The following is a 23886-nucleotide window of genomic DNA, read 5'->3' on the forward strand; positions in this document are numbered from 1 at the left end:
ACTTCAGCACTGAACCATGAGTGATTCACCCAATAACAAATCTAAGAAGAGCAGTGCTGTCCATTAATAGCCACCTTCTGCCTTCTCCACTCAACTATCCCATTATCCATAGAAATAGCTTCTTCCTAATGCTGCAGTTTGTACAGCAGTTTTTCACGTGGAACAGTGTGCTGAACACTTTAACTCAAATTTAAATATATTTCAGAATTATTTTTTGCATCCATTTTCTTTGCTACTGCATTATAGTAGCCAATCAGAATGGTCAGACAAGATCTCCTGTTGACAAACCCATGCTGTGATTTTCATATACAGTAAAGCCTTGCTAATCTGGTTACAGTTAATCCGGATGTTGGATAATCCAGATTGAAATATGACAAATTCTGTTCAGAGTTGAATACTTTGAAAGACACATGGGATTGGAAAGCAAATGAATCACTCTGACTGCGTGCTGATTGACTCTGCAGAGAGAGATGGAACATACATTACATTGCCTTGCATGTTGTTCAGTGTTGTTGTTGACTCTGAGTGAGACGGATGTTATTGCTTATATCACTTCATTTGGGTACTTCTTTATATGTATCTATGTACATAAGTTAACATATTTTATATAATTATGGGTTGTAAAGAATTGAAAAGTGGAATAAAAAGAAAACACGTTACTTTAACTACAATTAACAAACTCAAAGTGATAGAACAACTTGAAAATGGTGTTCCTGGAAAAACAATTGCTGATCATACCGTGTGGTGCTACACTCAGTATAGTGGAAAACGAAAAAGACCTAGAGATACTTGTGCAGTCAGGTGTTAAATTCTCTGAGCAGTGCTAACAGGCTGCCAGGAGAGCTCATGGGCTTTTGTCACTGATATACAGTAATTTGCTGGCAAGGATGAGGAGGTGATTATCCCTTTTTACAAGGGGTTGGTATTGGCCAAAAGACTGTGTCAGATATTAAAAAACAAAAAGAATCTATAATTCAAATTCAATGTGGGGTGCGATAAAAGCAGTGTATCAAATAGACAGTCATTAAAAAAGCCAAAAGAAGTGCTGCTGCTGGAAGAAGCTGTATTTAAGTGATATTCACAGGAACAATCAAGTGGCATTGGCGTGTGATGCCAATGCCACCTGATAAATGTATAAAAAGACAATACATTTATCCATCTATCAATAGATGAATGTCTTTTTATAGTTTTTAAAGGCTCTACAGTAATTTTTTTTATTTATTTCCATCTGCACTGCCTATATCATTAAATTTTCCATTTATTTGTGTTCTAAGTATTTTTGTCTTTTAGAGCTATCTTTTGCTTCACTAATCCGGATTATTGCTTAATCTGGATGACTTCTCCCTCCAGTTAATCTGGATTACCATGGGTTTACTGTAATTACATTTGAGTCAAGATGATCCTGCCATACTTCTTTAACAGATGATGCCATTATTTTCTCTAAGGAAAAGAAGTCAAACCATTGATGCATTTATTTTCTCTGGAAAAGAAGTCAAACTTAATGTTTGTAATTACTCGTTTTGCCTCTTGATTCCCCTTTGTGAATAAGGAGAGACATTTACACATCCCCAATCTATATGTACTTCCCCTAAATTCAAGGATGCTGGCATGATTATAGCCAAAGGTTTGCTTATCTCTATTGCTATTTCTTTTAATATAATTGGTTAGGTTCCATCAGCTCCAGGCACGTTTTTTTTTTGTTTTTTTGCCTCAGTAATATCCTTTTACACTTTAATGAATTTTCCTTAACAAAACTGTGTTGTGCATCTTTCAAGATTTACTTTGTGTAACTGTCTCTCTAAATGGCACTCTTGATCTTTACTTCCATGATTTTCCCTAACACAAAAGTCAGACATATCAGTCTGTAGTTATCCACTTCACCCTTAGAACCACCTTTATATATTAGCAATATGTTGGCACTTCTCCAGCTTAAGGAATCTCTCCACGTTCAGCAATGTCCTCATAATTACTCAGTATCTGCAATAAGTTTCAGGTGCCCTCCTTGCCTTTAGGCTTGAAAGTTTATTCATCTCTACTTGGTCAGTTTAAAATTTATCTATCTTGGTATCCTGCTCATACTGTATTTTCTTAATGGTATACAGCAGTGATGTATACCATGGTGAGCAACCTGTGGGCCACATACTGTTCGGCTAAAAAACTTTTTGCGGCCCGTCTCAGCCTATAAGAATATTTCAATAAATTTTCATAAAACATGCAGTTCAAGTATCAAAAGTAATAAAATAAATAGTTGCCAAAAACATAAATGTTAATAATACATAACAGGTGTCATCAGTATTATTTCCACACTTCTTACATCAGTACTGTGCTAAATAGAGAAATAGGGAATTCTCTTGCATTGACGAGTAATGTAAATAGTTGTTGTTAAAACATCATAGTGTTAATGTTACAGTTGTTGCCTGCTGCTATATAACAAATATTGCAGTTGTAAAGGTACATCTTCATATATGAATTCTAATTATTGATGATGTAAAAATACTTTGTTTTCCTATATCAGTGTTAAGCTATTATTGTAATAAAATAGTATTATTTTATACTTTACTACTAACATAAATATAATTTAAAGTTAAAAATAAAATTTCTGTTTTCATTATGTAAGAAAATATCCAGTTCCCTCATCCTGTGGCCCATGTATAAGGAATAATTTTAAATTACCCTTCAAATTAAAAAGGTTGCACATGACTTGTATACAGTGTCCCAGAATTTGTCTGTGTGTCAAACCATGTGATTTCTAGGGAAATTAAGTTAAATATTGTTTGTCAAAATTTCATCAGGCACAACATTTCCGTAGAAAATGCATCACAAATGGACGCATTATTTGGTCTTCTCACTGTACAGTGGGAAGACCAAATAATGTGTCCATTTGTGAGAAGAACTAATGAACTGTCTCCTTATGGATCAATGGTAAAGTGATTCATTTGGGGACGATCTGGGATTCAGTACCCAGATCGTCCCAGATTAGGATACAATATAAAATATGCATCTAGTATTATTTACATTAAATTAAAAATGAAGTCAGTCATGAAAAATAAACAGTATCTTATTGAAGAAGGCTTTACATTGTTATATTATGTCTATCTTCCCTTTGTATATCTTGTTAATTAAAGGTAAAAGGAAAGTATGAAACTTTTATAAGTATCTGCTGATTAATCAGTTTAAACAGTTTTAGCATAAATATGTTTGTGTTGGTTAGGCGTAATATATCATGGTTATGAGACACATCATCTGAGTGAAGGGAATTGAAAATAAAAAAAAGGGAATATTTTACCAGATTGCTATTTACCTTTGTCATTCAGAGTCATTTGTATATATGTAGAGCTAGCTGAAAAATAATAAGCTGCCTGTAACTAGAGAAATCTCTGAACACATGGTTTCTGTTATGTGTCATCACTAGAACATGTTTTACTTTCCACCTGAAATTTAGCATCAAATTAGAAATTGGAAGAAAGAATGTTGTAATGACTGAGTGAATTTATAAAGCCTTAAACAGTTCTTTAATTCATAAAGCCTTAAACAGTTCTTTAATTTATAAAGAAGTTATTTGGTATCAGTGCCTAGGGTATTGCTGATTAAGTGTGAATATCTGTGAAGGTTTAAATTTGTTCCAATGAGCTATTTCATTATTTCCTCCACTAGATGAGATCACTAGTTTGCTATTCTTTAGAAGTGTGCAAGCATTCTGAGGTGTTATAATTTTGTGAACTTTCTTCTTGTTGAATATTTTGTACCTTGAATAGATCTCATCAGTGGGAGATGAAACAAACAATATCAGTAATTCAACAAAAATCTTTTATTTATACAAATGAAAAAAATACATATGTCAAGGATTCCTATCAAATTCTTTTGATAAAATGGAAAGCAAGCCACTTTAGCTATTTTTTAAAAGTGAAGACAAGGAAGTTTGAAGACAAACTTTGTTTTTGCAAACTTTATCCAAAATTTTGCCACAGAAAGTTTGCAAAGTTTGTTTTTGGTAAAACTTTGTCTTGTCAAAGACAGTTTTATTATTTATATATGATTTCACTTTGACTTGAGAAACACTGTCTTAATTTGGAACATAAATAGATTTGTTTATTACTCATATTGGAAAGAAAAAGAGAAATTTTGTACCTTGACAGAGATGTTTTCTCTTTAGCACTGTGTTGCATATTTCCTTTGATTAGGAGGATAGAACAGATTAAGTTTATTTTGATTTAAAAATAACACACACACACACACACACGCGCGCACGCACACACACAAGTTAATATTTGTAGAAGAATAAGAGAAATTTACCTCAATATGATATGTAGAACACTTCCTTATGATACTCTCCAGAAATTAAAACAAATAAAAGATCAATGCAAAATGACTACAGTACAAAACCAATTTGAACACAATTCAAAAATTAATTAAAATTAAAAAAAATTAAAAATTAATTAAAAACCAATTAAAGTTAAACATAAAATTTTAAAAACGATTTTCCTTCTTTTCAAATTTTACATTTAACTTTAATTTTTTAAATTATTTTTTTGAATCTTAATTAATTTTTTAATTTTGTTCGATTGATTTTTTACTGTAATCATTTTGTGTTAATCTTTTATTCATTTTAATTTCTTGAGAGTATCATATGGAAGTGTTCTACGTATCATATTGAGGTAAATTTCTCCTATTCTTCTACAAATATTGATATCAACGTAGAATGTATTGAGCACCATAGCTCTGTTATATACTATCAAACACAAGTTAAGGATAAATAATTGTTTAATTGGCTTTAATTTTTTAATTAATTGACGTACTTCTTATAATATTAAAGTTTCTATATCATTTAACCCTAGTTTTTGTAATTCCCATAGTAAAGTAAATTACTTAAAAGAAAATAATGTATTAGAAAATGAAATGCAGAAGGCATAATTTCTTATGGGTTTAGGTAATTAACTATATAATATCGGTGTAGATACACCATAGTTTACCCGTAAATTTGAACTATGAGATACTATTAATTGTATCTCATATTGTGGGTGCCTTCACAACGAGATAGCTGGTATTGCACTACTTCAAATAAATAACGCTTCTCTAGTAGAGAAGACTACTGTTATTTATTTGTAGTAGTGCAATACCAGCTATCTCGTTGTGAAGGCACCCACAATATGAGATACAATTAAAACGATGCTTTACACTACATACATAGTTCAAATTTATGGGTAAACTATGGTGTATTATATAGTTAAAAGAAAATAATACAGCAATGCCTCCTCCCTCCCTATGGGAACCACCTCCCCACATGACGATTTTTGTCAGAATGTCAGGTATTCGTCTCAGGGAGATTTTACTGTACACACACACACACAAACACATTTGCAATGTTGAACTTAATTCAAAATAAGTATGTACAATAGTCAAACAAAGTAAGAAATGAATGCAAAAAGAAAAATATTAAGAATACATTCCTAAATTAATTTAGAAGATATAGCCAATTAGAACAGAATTATTGCTCCCCCCCACTCCTTAATGGTGTCCACAACTGAATTGTGTTAAATACCACTAAAAAAAAAAAAAAGAAATAAAACCTATCCAACAACTTCACCAAAGGATGAATCAGAAATAAATCAAGAGAGAGTCTGACCATTGAGCCCCATTTCATTGGAAGACCACAAGGCAAGCAGTGGTCATGGAATCGGTGCAACTGGAAAATAATCAGTGAGCCTGAGCTGTGCGCTGCAGTACAAATCTGCAATCATTCTGCAAATCTGTTGCATCAGTTTACTGATTTCTTAGTTCTACACTTCTTTTTTGCTAAGTTGTTTGAGTTTGTCAAAACTTAAGGCTACAGCCTTACATTATGGCAGCATTCAGGTTATTGAAATGTATTAATTTCATATTCTTTGCTTTGATCATTTACTGAGGCCTTGTGGTTGCTGATAAGGTTTATCAGCAACCACAGAAAAATTATTATAAAGAGGGATTTCCTCTACCCTAGGCAAAAATAAAATCCCCATATTCTGTCCCCATAAATTTTTAGGTATATATATATATACTTGGGTGGCATTTAGTTTTACTAGCTTCATATTATATTATCTTTCACCTTTCAACTGTGCTGTCTACAGAGGAGATCAAATATGTGCATATATGTTTTCTTTCATCAGGGTTTTTTCTCCAAAATATTCTTTTAAAATCAACACAAAGTAGTGTAAAATATTACTTGTGTGTTGTTTCCTGCATCCACTCAGTCTTTGTACCTTTTTGCAAGTATGTGCAAGTGACAAATGTCACTTGCATATACTTTTCATGTAGTGTGGCCAGTTTATTTGCAGTTTACCAGAACCCACATTCAGTGGTGCTCCCTGATAGCTACTAAAAGGAGAGGGGGCTATAGATATAAACTTGTGATAAAAATCCTGGTACTACTACTGTTCATATTTGTCATTGGTGATTACTGGGTGGCTTAGCTCGAGATGACTGATGTATTTGATAAGCATTTGTTGCTTTTATGTTCTTGCCATGGTTGTGAAATTTACTTGCAATTTATGAGCACCAACATTTGTCCTCAGGAATTTCCCACTGAAATTCATCAACAGAACATAATTCAAAGGTAAAGTGAAATTTGCTCTATCCCACCACCACCATATTGTTGGTGCAAAATAAAGTTTGTTTTATGAATGCAAGTGCATTGGTCATTTATTTTCATATATATTGTTTTACTAATTTAATTAAGAGGTTTAATCAAAAATAGCATGGTCTAACTGAGGTGACTGCAGAGTTTCTTTAAAAAATATAACATAAATTTATATGAAAATGAGTCTATGATATGGAATCTGATATAACCCTCCCCAAGGTAATTATTCTGATACCATTTGCTAAAGTACTCAAATATTGGTATGTTTATACCAATGTTTGAGTACTTTAGCAAATCTACACAGATCGCCTGGAACTGCTATAAGATATATATTACCTGGCCACTTTATTAGAACCATGGAGGTTTGAATATATGTGACAAACCATGCTAAGAATATGTAAATTGAGGTCACATGGTATATGGCATGTGCAGGAAAGCACTATGAAGATGTGTGACCCAGCTAGTATGTTCTCCATTGCCAGTGAACTGATTTTAGATCACTGGAAATGAGGAATGCCACGAGGTGTATTGTTGGTGCATGCTCATCAGGTGCACAGCTCAGAGTATGGTTGCACTTTTCAAATGATGAAAGAATAGTGTCATTCAAGTCTTTAACAATTGGAAAAAATGCTCAGAAAACGTCCCTGAACAGATGTAACTATAGCCAAAAATGCAAGGTGATGGAGATTAGTGCTTCACATTCATTACAGATTATTAAATAATCATTGTAATCAGTGTAATCATTGCCAAATGATGAACATTTAACTTCTACATTTAATGCAGAAACATAAGAGGACATCAGTCCTGTCAACATGCAAAGAAAACTAAAAATAATACAGTATGGGAATTTAAGACCCTCACAGAAGCCACCGATCTCAGATACTTATTGGAAAATATTGCTGAATTGATGCCAGGAATGCAAAGGAAAGAAATAGGAGGACTAGAAAGAAGTTATGTGGTCTGTTTAGTACAGATTTATGCTTTTCATCTCTGATAGAAGAGTACATATATGGAGGAAACCACACAAGGCACTGAAACAATCCAATCCTGTTCTGTACAAACTGCTGGAGGAGGTGTAATGGTGTGAGGAATGTTTTCATGGCATAGGCTCAGTTTTTTAATCTCTCTGGGGGATGCCACAAACACCAGAGAATATCTGAACATTGTTTACATTACTGGGTCAGGTACACCCGGTAATGTTACATGTTTAGCCACTATGGACAGGGCTACTTTCAAGATGACAAAGTAACTATTGACAGTACCAAATATGTGAAAGAGTCGTGAGGAATGTCAGCACCTGCCCAAGCAAAACCAATTGAGAATAGTTTGTTACATGAATGGTCTGATATTCCTTTTGTTACTTTTCACACCTTATTTGATTCCATGCCATATGATATGTGCATAGATTTGGATCTAGTTGGTCCAACATGCTGTTAGCTCATGGTTTCAATAAAATGGCCAGGCAGTGTAATTTTCCATATTAATTTTAATACTTATTCTCTAAATTGTTATTATATATCTGTGATTCAAGATTTTTATGAAAAATTAATTCTTGGTTCTTCCTAGTTCCGTCAGATTTCAGTGAGGTACTGATGAGCTACACTCAGCAAGGTCACAGAGTACTGGCTGTTGCTTATCGAACTCTTCCACGTATCAGCTATGCCAAGGCTCAAAGAATAACCCGAGAAGAGCTGGAAGATAACCTTAATTTCTTAGGGCTGTTAATTTTAGAAAATAGACTAAAACCTGAGACAGTCAGAGTATTAGCTCTTTTGAAAACTGCAAATATTAGATCTGTGATGGTTACAGGTAAACGCTAAAAAATCTTAAGTGCTCTATTATTAAGAAGTAACAACTCTTTAGCCTATAGATTTTTCCCTCTGTTTGTTAGATTAAAATACCATTCATGTTTTTATTTTATGACAAAAAATAAAATAAAAATAAGTAAGATGTCTTCCTATTCAAAACAATTTAGTAGTTTTTTTTTTTTTTTTTTGTTATTGGCTGTATTTGGATAGGGCTAATCACTTGTCCATGATTTTGACCTCAAGTTTTATGTCTACAAAGACATACTGCAAACTAAAATCTGGCATGTTTTACAGTCAGTGAATATTAAGAAAACAGTCCAGATTTTATTTATTTTTAAAAATCCATGCAAAAAAAGACTGGCATTTCTCTATTTTTGTGCTATCACTCATTCAGCAAATTTCATAAGGCAGCATGAATTGCTTGTACTTGCAAATTTCAGATAGTGTGGCTGGTCACATTGTGTTTGCATGAGCTGGTGCCAGTTTGACATCACTTTAGAACAGCTGAGAGTGAAGAAAAATACAGTAGGAAATGTCCAACATAGGTACATATGAAAAAGTGCATGCGACATTAAATGGCGCCTCCGTAGCCAGGTGGGAAGGAGCAGCAGTGCGTAGCACACGCTTCTTGATTAGACCGGGGTTCGAGCCCGTCACCACCAAATACGGAGGATGCGGAAAGGTCAGGGAATGACCACCGCATATCCCGGAGCAATATGGCCTTAGTTGCTAATGCTCCTAAAAACCAAATAACAACAACAGCAGCGACATTAAATCTCTTTAATCTCTTCCATAAAGAGTGAATTGTTGATGTTCACAAAAACTAAACTTAGTGACCTTTGTTATTACATGCAAGAAATTGACTGAATTTTTCCACAGTATATTATTAAAATGTACTGTGTAGAAATTCAGTCAATTTCTTGGATGTAACAACAAGGGTCACTAAATTTTAGTTTTTATTGTTATTATAACTAATCATGAAGCCAAAGAGCTATATAACTAGTGACATTGCTAGTTTCAGAGCAAAATTCTGAAATCATAAAATCAGAGGTTGATGTTGGGGATGAACTGTTAGAACAGTCTTGCAAATCAGGTATGTGCTTATTAGATACCCAGGACATAGTGCTAAATATGCATCTGAAATAATCATCAAGGTAGGTAGCATCAATATGGAAACTTTAAGCTGCAAATAAATGGACAGATTTTTTCCCCTCTCAATTAGAATAATTTTAAATACATGAAGAAGTTTTAAGCTTTGGACAAGATGTCACATGCCAATAACAAAATGCTGTTAAGTGAAGCCTTGGATTTGAGAATAATACTACAGTTACTACTAACCAGTACTAGTAATAATACTGGTTAGTATTAGTACACCATAATATAATACTTTAGTTAAACAGAAGTCACCCTTTAGTTTAACAGAAGTTAAACTAAAGGGTGACATGAGTAATTACAGACCAGTTAGTTTATCTTCTGTTCCGGGTAAAATAATGGAGTCACTGGTTAAAGATGCATTGCAGGATCATCTAGACAAGACTGCAGCAATAATTCAGACACAGCATGGGTTTGTTAAGGGAAAGTCTTGTCTGACAAATTTGATAGGATATTATGATGTGGTTACAAAGGAACTGGATGCAAAAAATAATTTTGATATCATATATTTGGATTTCAGGAAAGCTTTTGACACTGTTGCGCATGGAAGACTATTGTACAAATTGGAGCAGAATGGTATTAAGGGTAAGTTGCTACAATGGATAAAAGTATGGTTAAGTGGGAGAAGACACAGGGTGGTAATCAATGGGTGCTGCTCTTCTTGGACTAATGTTATTAGTGGAGTCCCACAGGGTTCGGTGTTAGGTCCACTGTTGTTTTGTATATTTATCAATGATATGGATGAAGGTATATCAGGCTTAATGTCGAAGTTTGCAGATGATACAAAGGTTGGCAGGGTTGTTAATGGCAGTGTGCTACTGCAACAGGATCTAGATAATTTGGGCAGATGGGCTAAGAAGTGGCAACTGAAGTTTAACCTTGACAAATGCAAAGTACTGCATATGGGTAGAAGTAACCCCAGAGAAACGTACCAACTGTGTGGTACTACACTTAAGGTGGTAGAAAATGAAAAAGACCTGGGAGTAATTGTCCAGTCAGATATGAAGTTTTCTGAGCAATGCAGACAGGCTGCCAGGGCAGGTCATGGGGTTTTGTCAATGATATATAGGAATTTTGCTAGCAGGGAGAAGGAGGTGATTGTCCCTCTGTATAAGGCAATGGTCAGGCCACGCCTTGAGTACTGCATACAGGTCTGGAGGCCTCATTGTAGGAAGGATGTAGATTTACTTGAGCGTGTACAGAGAAGGGCAACAAGATTGGTGAGGGGAATGAAGGGATCCTCTTACCAAGAGAGGCTTAAGTTCTGCAAATTGCAGTGGCTGGAGACTAGGCACCTGCGCCGTGATCTGATTGAGGTGTATAAGGCCTTGAATGGGTTGAGCACGCTGAATTCTGGTGGGATCCTTCCACTTGTTCAGATTACGAACATAAGGGGGCATAAATTCAAATTAAGAAAAGACAGATGTAGAATAGATGTGCGGAAATTTGCCTTTAGCCAGCGGGTGGTTAATTGCTGGAACAAACTTCCATCTGTCGTTGTGGAAGTTGACAGGTTAAATAAATTTAAGGAGGAACTGGACAGGCATTTGGAGGGAATGGTGTGATTTTTTTTTTTTTTGGCTGATGCTGCATAAGCTCATACACTTGCTTTCTTGCATCACATGCCACTACTACTTACTAATACTAGTACTGTCCCATATTACAATATGAGACAGTAATTGCTGTGACTTTATTTATTGTTATTTGTTCGCATTTAACAAGCTGAACTGTTATTTACATATTTAACCAGTAGCACTATATTTTAATCATAAATGTTTGCAGGTGTAAATAAGTTCAGTTCTTAGTACTTCAGATTTTTATATAAGAATATATAAACTTTATTTGTTTAAATTGAATGTACATAAAACTCCAAGTATAGTCCCAACGAGGTTCATTCTCATAAAGGGACGCACCTTTGGGGAAGCCATGTTTATGCGAAAGACATGTTATTAGCATTGTTATTAGTTGAGGCATAATACAAGAAAGCAAGCTTATAGAGCATCAGCCAAATAAAATAAAAATAAAAAACTTCCCATTTCACCTATCCGGTCACTTTAAATGTTTGTCTAGTTCAGCCTTAAATTTATTTAAGCTATGAACTTCAACAACAACAAATGGAAGTCTGTTCCAGCAATCAGCTACCCGTTGTCTAAAGGCAAACTTCTGCACATTTTTTTTTACAACTGTCTTTCCTCAATATGAATCTGTGTCCTCTCAGATTCTTAATCTGAGCAAGCGGAAGTATCCCATCAGCACTGAGCCTGCTCAAACCATTCAAGGCCTTGTACACCTCAATCAGATCACCTCGCAGGTGCCTAGTCTCCAGATGCTGCAACTTACAGAATTTAAGAGAATCCTTTTGTTCCTATCACCAATCTTGTTTCCATTCTCTGTACTCGTTCTAGCAACTCTACATCCTTCCTAAAATGAGACCTCCAGACCTGTATGCAATACACAAGATGTGGCCTAACCATTGCCTTATACAAAGGTATAATCACCTCCTTGTCTCTGCTAGCAAAATTACTATATATCATTGACAAAACTCCATGACCTGCTCTGGCAGCTTGTTTGCACTGCTCAGAGAACTTCATATCTGACTGCACAATTACCCCCAAGTCTTTTTCACTCTCCACCTCCCTGAGTGTAGTTCCAAATAGTTGGTACATTTCTCTTGGGTTACTGCTACCCATATGCAGTACTTTGCATTTGTCAATATTAAACTTGAGTTGCCACTTCTCAGCTCATCTACCTAACTTTTCTAAATCCTGTTGCATTAGCACATTGCCATTACGGTCATTAACAACCCTGCCAACCTTTGTATCATCTACAAACTTATACATTAAGCCTGATATACCTTCATCGGTATCATTAATAAATATATAAAACAACAATGGGCCCAGCACCGAACCTTGGGGAACTCCACTAATAACATTAGTCCACATTTATTACCACTCTCTACCGTCTCCCACTCAACCCTCCCTTTATCCATCGCAGCAACTTGCCCTTTTTACCTCTCCAATTTGTACAGCAATCTTCCATGTGCAACAGTATCAAAAGCTTTCCTGAAATCCAAGTATATGATATCAAAAATATTTTTTGCATCCAGTTCCTTTGTGACCACATCATGGTATCTAATCAATTTGGTCAGGCAAGACTTCACTTAACAAACCCATGCTGTGTCTGAATTATTACTGCAGTCTTGTCTAGGTAATCCTGCATCACTTCTTTAACCAGTGACTCCATTATTTTCCCAGGAACAGAAGTTAAACTAAGAGGTCTATAATTATATGCGTCACCCTTTGAACCCCCCCCCCCCCTTTGTGAATTGGGGATACATTTGCACATCTCCAGTCCATGGGGATCTCCCCTGAATCTAAGGATGCTCTCATAATTATGGCTAAGGGTTTGCTTACTTCCCTCACTGCCTCCTTCTATATAACTGGATAGATTCCATCTGCCCTAGGGGACTTTTTTATGTTTAACTTCAACTATTTCTCTTTCACTTTGCTCTCCATTATTACAAAATCATTTAGCTCTCTGTTAGAGTTTAGTAAACTTCTGTACTCACCTTCCTTACAGAATTCCTCGTGTGTGAATGTAGATGCAAAATACTCATTCAGTTTGTAAACTATCTGAGCAGGATCATCAACAGTCAAGCCACCAATATCAGATGAACCAATCTGATTCATCCCCTTCATTCTAGAGTTTACATGAGTAAAGAAGTCTTTGTTGTTTTTCTTTGCGTCCTTTGCCAAGGATTTCTCGTAATTAGCCTTCACTTGCCTAACCTCCTTTGTGACTTGATTACAGATTAGCTTATATCTGCCATAGTCTTCTGTGTCACCTGCTAATTTATATACATCCCACGCATTTTTCTTCTCTTCCACGAACCTTATTAGTTCATCTGGCATCCATTTCAGCTTAAATCTTGAACAGTATTTCTTAGTTAGTATGAAAAGTCTAGTAGCTTCCAAAATTAATTTCCTGAAGGCCTCCCATTTAGAATTTGCTGTTTTTAACATTATCAGTTGATCCTACTGTATGGAATTCAAAAACTGCCTGAGACCACTGTAGTCACCGAAAAAAAAACCCTTCCCTTTACCTTTGGTGGTAGTTACATCTTTATGTAAATCCCACATCAATAGACTGTGATCACTGTCACCTAGTGGTTCCTTTATCTGCAGATTATTAATGCATGAGCCATCACTGCTGATAATCAGATCGAGTATTAGCCCCTCCCCAGTTGCCACTCGAACATGTTGTTGTAGAAAACAATCCTCCAATTAATCCACAAAAGTCTTGCTAGCATGTGAGTTTCAAACCCACAAGTTCCAGTTAATATCTGGAAAATTAAAATCCCCTATTACAAGATATTCTGATTTCCTTGCCCATTCTATTTGTCTGCACAATTGTTTGTTATACTCATCAGAGCCATTAGGCGTATAAACACACTCCTACTCTCATTTTCCCTTTGCCAGTGTTTATGTCACACCAAACTGACTCAACATAGCATTGTCCACCCATGTCAACTGGATGCACTTCTTTAGATTTTGTTTCTTGACTAAAACATAATCCTTCCTCCCTTCCTACCCTGTCTGTCTTTTCTGTACACATTGTACTTCCCAAATTCCAATTTGCACTTCTTATATCTGTGTGACACCATGTCTCTGATATCCTAACAATATCTGCATTTGATGCCTTAATCAGTACTTCAAATTCATCAGATTTATTTACTATACTTCTAGCATTGGTGTACATGCAAGTATACATGCACCTGTTCTTACTCTTAGTTGGTGCCTCCATAGCCAGGTGGGCAGGAGCAGCAATGGGTAGCACTCGCTTCTTGATTAGACCGGGGTTCGAGCCCATGACCACCAAATATGGAGGATGCGGAAATGTCAGGGAATGACCACCGCATATCCCCAGAGCAATATGGCCTTAGTTGCTAATGCTCCTAAAAACCAAATAATAACAATAACAATACTCTTAGTTACCCTAACACAGCCCATGTATTTAATTTTTCCATGATGTCTTCCAGCATCTCTTGAAATCCCCAGCAACTTGCTCTCTAGGCTGCTGCTCATTACAATAGAAGTAGTGCAAGGATCGCTTTTGCCTCTGCCTGCAGCAACTGTTAAAATTTTAGTCTGTGAATACTCCCCCAAGTTAGCAGTTTTTTGACCCATCTAACACTGACTTGATAGCATCAGCAAATATTCTTGCACCCTTTCTATATAAAAATATCAGATCCCTGTAGAAGCTATCTCTCCTGTTAGCAAGCACAGACCATACTGAAAAAAATTCTACCCCATTAGCCTTGCACAATCACTCCACATCCCAACTGATTGACAAGGCTCTCATCATATATACTCCCCCCCCCACATCATGTCTGAGCAGAATTGCAAACACTTTCAAATTCAATCCTAGCTCACGACTTTTTTCAATATTGACCTGTAATTGTTAATTAAATCTGCAGATCTTTTACTGTTAAGGTCATTAGTGCCAACGTCTACCCCAGTATCACCTTTTGTGCCCTTAAATGATGATATCTGCTCTACAACGTCATCAGCCTTGGCAGACATACCCTGGTCCTGTTCCACTTATCCTTTTTGCATAATCTCCACAACAGTAGAGTCACCAACAATAACTGGTTCCTTTGGAACCAGCGCATTCTGCTTTGGAGATTGCCGCTGTGTTGCCTGATGCACAGGAGTGAGATTTGGATATGAGTTAGGCATTTGAGAGCTTGATGGGCCCCTCTTTTAATTTCCTCGAGGGCACCTATCCTACACCTCAAACTCTCATGCGCCCATCAGAACACTGAGTTGTCACCTTATTTTGTCACAGTTTCTGCACATAACACACACAAAGACATCCTCCTTGGCTAGATCATATCCTGTTCTAGACAATCCCCAAACATTTCACATTTCACACATTTTTTTAGACTGTGATGCATTGGAGAATTGCCCCCTTTGGTTCTTTCCGAGCCACAGCACTCTGGCTAATCTGTGAGCATTGCTTTGCTACTCTTGTCTGAGTCATGATTCCATTTAAGTACAATTTAATTAACTATGAAATTTAATAAGATTAATATATCTTACTGCTTAATTGATAATACTATACTAAGCTAACAGATTTCTAATACAGTGCTTCACGTTTTGCTATCTAGTTTGGGATATACGTTGTATCTTATAACAATGGCAGCAAGTTACAAATGGTAAATCTACAGACACTAAGTATTAAATTTCAAAATCACTATCTAAATTCAAAGTAAACCAAGGAGCTTGACTAGGACTATAAGCTTCTTATAGAAAATAATTTAATATATTAATTAAGTCAATAAAATGGCTAAATATAATTAAAAACTTAGCATTTGCTGGAGCTGCAAAATCTTGTCCAACCCATGGATATTAAGTAATAACCTACAAAATCTCTATCTAAGTTCAAAATAAACTAAGTATCATAACTAGGAATATAAAGCTACTTCTAGAAAATAAATTAATATGCCAATTTAAATCAATAAAATGGCAAAAATTTAAGAAAAACTTCTCAATTAGCTGGAGCCATAAAAACCACGCACAAGTTTTCACCTAGTTCAAGTACAGAGTTCTTACTATGTTAAATTAAATTTAAGAAACATTGAACCAGGAAATAAAGACAGCAAAATATTTAATGCTGTCATAGGAGTAGAATTCTGCTCCTATGAACTTAACCATCTCTATCACAAAACAAAACATAAAGAATAAACTAAACATAAAAATGTTTAATAAGATAAAGAATGTAAAAGGAAAAGAACCAAAGCAACACTCTCCCTTGGCAGAATGATTGCACAACTCCTTGCCCAAAGGGATACACACCCACACCTCAAAGAGTGAGCACTAGAAAAATGAAATCATTTTACAAAAATTAAAAACTGTAAAGATGGAAAGTCCCCACAAGCACTGTCTTTTCAAGAGACTCCAGCTCTTATGAAATTTGAAAAAGAATCATATTTCAATCACTGTTCACTATCTCAGCAAAATATCAGTGGATGTCTCAATATGTTCCAGACATTAAGAGAAATAAAGAAAGGGAAAAAAAAAAAAAAAAAAAAATGCTATTGCCACTGCTCTCTATGGAATAAAATGCAGATTTAGACATCAGCTCCTACAATTGACAAAAACTGAATACCGCATTGTTGAGCACTGTTCAACGATGCTGTTTTCAGTTTAGCTTACATATTGTTTATGTGCATTTTGTGTCTGAGTGATTGATTTTATTTTGCCATGTAGGTAGTTTTAACCTCTCACTCTCTTTTAATCATCTCAAGGAGATCAAATGAGTCGGCTAGTGCTAATAACACACAGAAGGTGAAAAGCTCTGGAAGAACTTTTAATTCAAAAATAATTGGACATTCTAAAAGACATGATTCGGGCAAGTGTTAGATTTACACTGCATTTAGTTGTTTTGATGATTTGAAAATCAGCAATGTTACAAGCTGTTATTGTAAATAATGTAAATACAGTATGCATATAAGACTCTGTAATATTAAGGTAAGTTTACATTTTATTGAATGTATACTGTTTTTATGTTTTATTACATAATTTATGTGTCAAATGAAATCTACATTTCTATAATAATCATCTTATAAAAATTTAGATTCCATGGAAAACCGCCACGTAACATCCTTCTCCAATTATATTATGTGTCAAAGCTTTATATTTAAAGCTTTAAATGTTTTTCCTACATTTAATATTGTTATGTAGAGAAATGGTGTTTTAAAATCAGTCAGAAATGCTGATCATAATTTTGCATAATAATTTTGCACAATTTTGTATAATAGCATTCTTCATTATTTTTTTCTTAAAATATTTACGTTATATTCTATGGACAAATCTTCCTTGCTTAGTGCTGATTCACTTAGCACTCTGTTTTTATGACCCTAATTAAGAGGATGAGATGCCTGTAGTAGAATCTAACACAAAATATGCACTATGGTATTAAACAAGAAAATAAAGGTTGCACTTTTTGCATTGATTGTATGGTATAGTAAGATTAATTTGTAAATTACAGTATGTACTGTATACAATAGTACATATATACAGTATCTACTTACTGTGTATACTGTAATAGTGCATATGTACATACTTAAGGCCTAACCATGAATTGGTTTCAGACTGTCAAAATGTGCTATTTTAGTGACAGTGTTTCTTAAAGAAGATTATAAAGGTGCATGATGACAGTTTTTTGCAGCACTTGAAAAAAATTATGTACAAGTTGTAATCCTTGATGTGAAACTTCTTGCTCAACCATAGTAGTTCATCTTCTTCATTCATGCATAACTTAAAATAAGCAATGTCTGCATCTACTTTGGTTTCTTCTAAACGTGTCTCCTCTAAATTTAGGGATGCTGTTATCTACAAACAACAAAATATTTCTATTCTCTCTCACCTTGTGATCCAAGTCTCTGATCCATTCCTCATAAATTTTTCATGACATCCAAGCCTTTTAGCTTGCTCAGAACATAGTCAGCAATGTTTTCAAAGTTTAAGGCATTTAGGCTTTCCTAGTGGAAGTGAGGAAGCTTCTCTGTGCCAGACATGTTTGCTATTGAGAATGGTAATCTGTTGTTTTTTCTTTTTTTTTTCTGCCTCTACATTTCTCACCTTTGAATGCAAGCATTTTATCTACAATAACAGCTTAAAAAAAATCCAGTTTCATCAGCACTGAAGATGTTCTGGTCATATGTCAGCAAAACATTTTATAAATGATTTTCCTTCATAGCTTCAATGTTGTTGGCTGCATTTTTGATGCACACTTTTGTTTGAAAGATAGTCCTTAAAATATCTGGAACCATAAATTGAAAGATTTAATCTTCAATATTCATCCTTAGTTTTTAAAAGATTTCTTCCTACAGGAATGTTTTTTGCATGCATCATCATTAGCCATTCTAAGAGTAGTACCTTTTCAAGATCTGGATACTCTGCCTTTTGTGCTCTTATCCTATCAAGTGCAGCAGATTTCTCTAAGCTTTCTATATTTTTCTGATCTTTTAGAATGGTGAACAGTGCTCTTAGGAATGCTGAACTGTTCAGCAATGTCACTCTTAGAATGCACTCCACTATCTGCAACACATAAAATCTTAATTTTGTCTGTGTGTTGGCAAAGTTACTTGCTTAATAAGAATAAATATGGTAAATCAATAATATACAGTCTATACTTAATGTATAATGAAGTAAGCTACTAGTTAAAGTTAGTTTTATCATGCCAATAAGCTTGCGAAATTGCCATTGAACATGGGTAATTGCCTATGAGTGATTTTTTGTGGTCAGCTCGCAAGCTTATCATTAGCATCAATAAATTAGCATTCTTCATTTTGACATGCAAATATTGTAATAAAAAAAGTAAAAAACAAGATAGTGGTTGAAATTTTCAGATTATTGTAGACAATTTGTTATAGTCTTTCAAGATCATAATAACAAATGTAAAATAGCATTTGATTTATGGAAAATATGCTGGGACATACCAGATAGGTTGTTATAATGTGCTGTGATTAAAAAGGGAATTGCTGTAAAGAATAACTTTGTAATTACTCTCCAAGCCCTAATGACTGTGCCAATGTGGAAAGAATTTATTTCATGTTTTAATATTTATAATGATTATGTATTCTGAAAATCAGTTTTTTTTTCCACAAGCAATAATTAGCATGATATTGAGTGTTAAAATTATATGCAAAATTAATTAAAATCATTGTTTGACGAATTATGTACTATTAAGAAATTATAGTCATACTTAATGTATGACTATAAATACTGTGCTTGTTAATTGGGGAGACTGTTATAAGTACTAACTGTTATAAATAAGGGTAAATATTTGAGTATCGGGGGACTCACTTGGCAGGTAAAGTATAATTTTTTTTTTAAAGCATTTTTTTTTAAATTTTTGTTAATGCAAAACAAGGGAATCACTTATGGCAATATATTTTTGATTCAGTTTGAACAATGCTTGAAAAAAAAAAAAAATCAAAAATCATAGTTTTCGGTTTTTTTAAAAACACATTCTGAATTTTACATAGTTTTCCTTTCTTGGTAAACCTAATATGTTTTATGAATAGGTGAACTCTAAAGATAAATTTTTATACTGAATTTTCCTTCAGAATTATTTCATTAAAACAAGACTTTTTCTTTGTGTTTGTAACAGAAAGAAAAAAGTTTAAAAAAGGAAGATATCAGTGTCCAATGCTGACCAGACATGATAGGAGATAGTACTTGAAGAGAAACTTGTCAATAATTTTTGATCTGGAGTGACTGAAAGGTTCATGGGTTGGAATTTTTCTTAGTGTAGTCTGTGCTTGTTAATTGGGGAGACTGTTTTTACAGGGACAGGATACACTTAAACAGAAGGGGTGCAAGAATATTTGCTGTTGCTATCAAGGCAGTGTTAGGTGATTATAAATTGCTAGCTTTGGAGGGATACATAATAGATTAACAACAGCTGCAGCCAGAGGTGTAAGTGATTCTTGCTGCTTCTATTGGAGCAAACTAGAAAGGAATTTCAAGGACTGCTGGAGGTTATCATGTAACAAGCAAATATATGGGCTCTGTCAGGGTAACTAGGAATAAGAAGAGGTGCATGTATTAGGGGATGAATCAAATTGGTCCACTTGACATTGGTGGTTTGACTGTTCATGATCCTGCTCAAATAGTTGATGAATTGAATGAGTATTTTGCATCTACATTCACATATGAGAAATTCTGTAAGGAAGGGAAGGACAGAAGTTTACTAAACTCTAACAGGGAGCTAAATGATTTTGTAATAATGGAGAGCAAAGTAGAGGAGAAATTGTTGAAGTTAAACATAAAAAAGTCACCTGGGGCAAATGGAATCTGTCCAGTTATATTGAAGGAGGCAGCGAGGGAAGTAAGCAAACCCTTAACCATAATTATGAGTGCATCCTTAGATTCAGTGGAGATCCCCATGGACTGGAGATGAGTAATTGTATCTTCAATTCACAAAGGGTGATGCAAATAATTATAGACCTGTTAGTTTAACTTCTGTTCCAGGTAAAATAATGGAGTCACTGGTTAAAGAAGTGATGCAGGATCACCTAGACAAGACTGCAATAATAGTTCAGACATAGCATGGGTTTGTTAAGGGGAAGTCTTGTCTGACCAATTTGATTGGATACTACAATGTGGTCATAAAAGAACCGGATGCAAAAAATATTTTTGATATCATATACTTGGATTTCAGGAAAGCTTTTGATACTATTGCACATGGAAGACTGCTGTACAAATTGGAGTGGTATGGTACTGCAATGGATAAAGGGATGGTTGAGTGGGAAGCAGTAGAGAGTGGTAATAAATGGACACTGCTCTACATGGACTAATGTTATTAGTGGAGTCACCCAGTGTTCGGTGCTGGGCGTATTGTTGTTTTGTGTATTTATTAATGTTATCGATGAAGGTATATCAGGCTTAATGTCCAAGTTTGCAGATGATACAAAGGTTGGCAGGGTTGTTAATGATAGTAAAGACAGTATGCTACTGCAAATTTTTATTAGAAAAGTTAGGTAGATGGGCTGAGAAGTGGCAACTGAAGTTTAATATAGACAAATGCAAAGTACTGTGTATGGGTAGCAGTAACCCAAGAGAAACATGCTAACTCAGGGACGTGGAGATGAAAAAGACCTGGGGGTAATTGTGCAGTAGTATATGAAGTTCTCTGAGCAGTGCATACGGGCTGCCAGAGAAGGTCATGGAGTTTGGTCAATGATATTTAGTAATTTTGTTAGCAGAGACAAGAAGGTGATTATCCCTTTGTATGAGGCAATGGTCAGGCCACACCTTGAGTACTGCTTACAGGTCTGGAGGCCTCATTTTAAGAAGGATGTAGAGTTGTTAAAATGAGTACAGAGAAGGGCAGCAAGATTGGTGAGAGGAACAAAGGAATTCTCTTACCAGGAGAGGTTTAAATGCTGTAAGTTGCAGCATCATGATACTAGGCACCTGTGAGGTGATCTGATTGAGGCCTTGAATGGTGTGAGCAGGCTCAATGCTGATGGGATACTTCTGCTTGCTCAGATTAAGAACCTGAGGAAGTTTGCATTTAGCCAGTGGGTAGTTTAGTTGATTGCTGGAACAGACTTCCATCTGTTGTTGTGGAAGTTGAAAGCTTAAATAAATTTAAGGCTGAACTAGACAAACATTTAGATGGTTGAAATTGGAAGTGGTGTTTTTTTTTATTTATTTTTTTTTATTATTATTTTTTTATTTTATTTTTTATTTTTTTGGCTGATGCTCTATAAGCTTACTTTCTTCCATTATATGCCTCAACTAATGCTATACCTTCATGTACACTAATGCTAGGAGCATAGTAAATAAAATTGAAATTTAAGCACTAGTTAAGTCATCAAATGTGGACATTGTGGGGATGTTGGAGATGCGATGTCACTCAGACATAAAGAATGCGGAATTTGAATATGTGAGGAAAATAATGTGTAAAGAAAGGACAGATAGTGCTGATTGGTGGGTTATGCTCTTAAATTAAGAAGCATAATAAATCTAAGGTAGTTCATCCAGTTGATACGGGTGAACAGTGCAATTTTTGTTGTGACGTGTTGGAAAAACAAAAATGAGAGTAGGATTGTGTTATAGGCCTGATATCAAACCGGGATGAGTATAACAAAAATACAGGGAAATAGAGCAGGCCAGTAAATCAGAAAATCTTATAATGGGGTATTTTAACTTTCCAGATATTGATTGGAATTGTGGGTTGGTCACTCACACACTAACAAGAAATTTGTGGATGTCCATTTTTTACAGTAGCATTTTTAAAAGGCAAATGACTGTTTTCTACAGAAGCATATTAGAAGCAACAAAAGAATGCAATAATCTTGATCTGATTATCAGCAGATCCTTCATGCATTAAGAATCTGTAGATAAAAGAACTACTAGATAGTAGTGATCACAGTGTATTGATGTGGGAGTTACTCAAAGATGTAACTACCATTGAAGGTAAAGGAAAGGGCTTTTGCTTTCATAAAGGTGACTAAAGTGGTCTCACAGTTTTTAAATTCTATTCAGTGGGATCAACTGAAGATGTTAGCAACAGCAAATTGTAAATGTGAAGCAGCGTTCAGGGAAGTAATCAAAGAAGCTGATATCTGAACATTGCCAATTTTTTCTTGTGAAGAACAGAAGTAAAGTTTGCTTTTCTAAAACTTATCTAGGCTTTTCATAACTTAACATGATTTTTCAACTCAGAAATAACATTCAAGGCTTAGACCGAAATGTATGTCAGATGAAATAATGAGACTTGTGGCAGAGAATAAAAATGTATGGATGAATATAAGTTTCAGGCGATTCAGAAATCTGTGGTAGATGTAAACTAGTCTGAAATTAAGTCACAAAGTATGTTAGGCAAGCTAAAGCAAATTATGAGAATTCTTTGGCAAGGGATGCAAAGAAAAACAGCAAAAATTCTTTACTTATGTAAAAGGCTAGAAGGAAAAGGAATTACACTGATCCACTTGATATCCATGGTTTAGCTGTTGATGATCCTGCTCAAGTTGCTGACAAAATGAATAGGTATTTTTCATCTACATTCACACATGAGAAATTCTTTAGGAAAGAGGATGCCAGAAGCTTATTAAACTCTCTATCATAGAACTAAATCATTTTGTGATAATTGAGAGGATAGAGGAAGAGAAATTGTTTGGCTGAACATGAAAAGAAATCTGGGGTGAGTGGGATCTATCCAGTTGTATTAAGGGGAGCAGGTAAGCAAACCTTAGCAACAATTAAGACTGAAAACCTGGATTCAGGGGAGGTTGGCTGGAGATGTGCAAATGTATCTCTGTTTCATAAAGAGGGATCAAATAGCGATATGAATAATTACAGACCTATTAACTTAACTTCTCTTACAGAGAAAATAATGGAGTCACTGATTTTTGATATCATATACTTGAATTTCAAGTAACTTTTGATACTTATGCACATAAAAGACTTATATAAATTGGAGCAGTGTGGCATTAAGGGTAAGTTGCTGTAATGGATAAAGGGATGCTTGAGTAGGAGGGGAGAGAGAGAGAGAGAGAGAGGGAGAGGGGGGGGGGTAGGTTTCAGTGACTCCAAGCTCTGATCAGGAATCAGTGACACTTTTATCCCTTTGTCCTCAGATTGCTGTGCCTGTTAAGCAAGTCACTGATATCTGAACATTGCCAATTTTTCTTGTGAAGAACAGAAGTAAAGTTTGCTTTTCTAAAACTTATCTAGAAAGATATCAGAAAGAAGTTTTGCTGTTGTTGGCAATCACAGTTAAGTGAACATTCTA

General features: G+C 35.0%; 1 protein-coding gene across 5 annotated transcripts in view; it reads left to right on the top strand.

Annotated features, from left to right (window-relative positions):
- Positions 1-23886, top strand: part of LOC150079142 (polyamine-transporting ATPase 13A3-like) — a 750840-nt gene that overhangs the window by 490875 nt on the left and 236079 nt on the right. For all 5 annotated transcript variants that reach the window (XR_016547547.1, XR_016547548.1, XR_016547549.1 and 2 more), the window contains exon 17: positions 8180-8422. Coding sequence is in view for 2 of the 5 variants with exons in the window: in XM_090383358.1 (XP_090239484.1) it covers positions 8180-8422 (243 nt within the window). In the remaining 3 variants the exon portion in view is untranslated. The remainder of the gene's footprint in view (positions 1-8179; positions 8423-23886) is intronic.

Source organism: Mastigoproctus giganteus, chromosome 10 (assembly GCF_048544385.1).
Source record: "Mastigoproctus giganteus isolate SK-2022 chromosome 10, ASM4854438v1, whole genome shotgun sequence".
In the NCBI taxonomy this organism is placed as follows: domain Eukaryota; kingdom Metazoa; phylum Arthropoda; class Arachnida; order Uropygi; family Thelyphonidae; genus Mastigoproctus; species Mastigoproctus giganteus.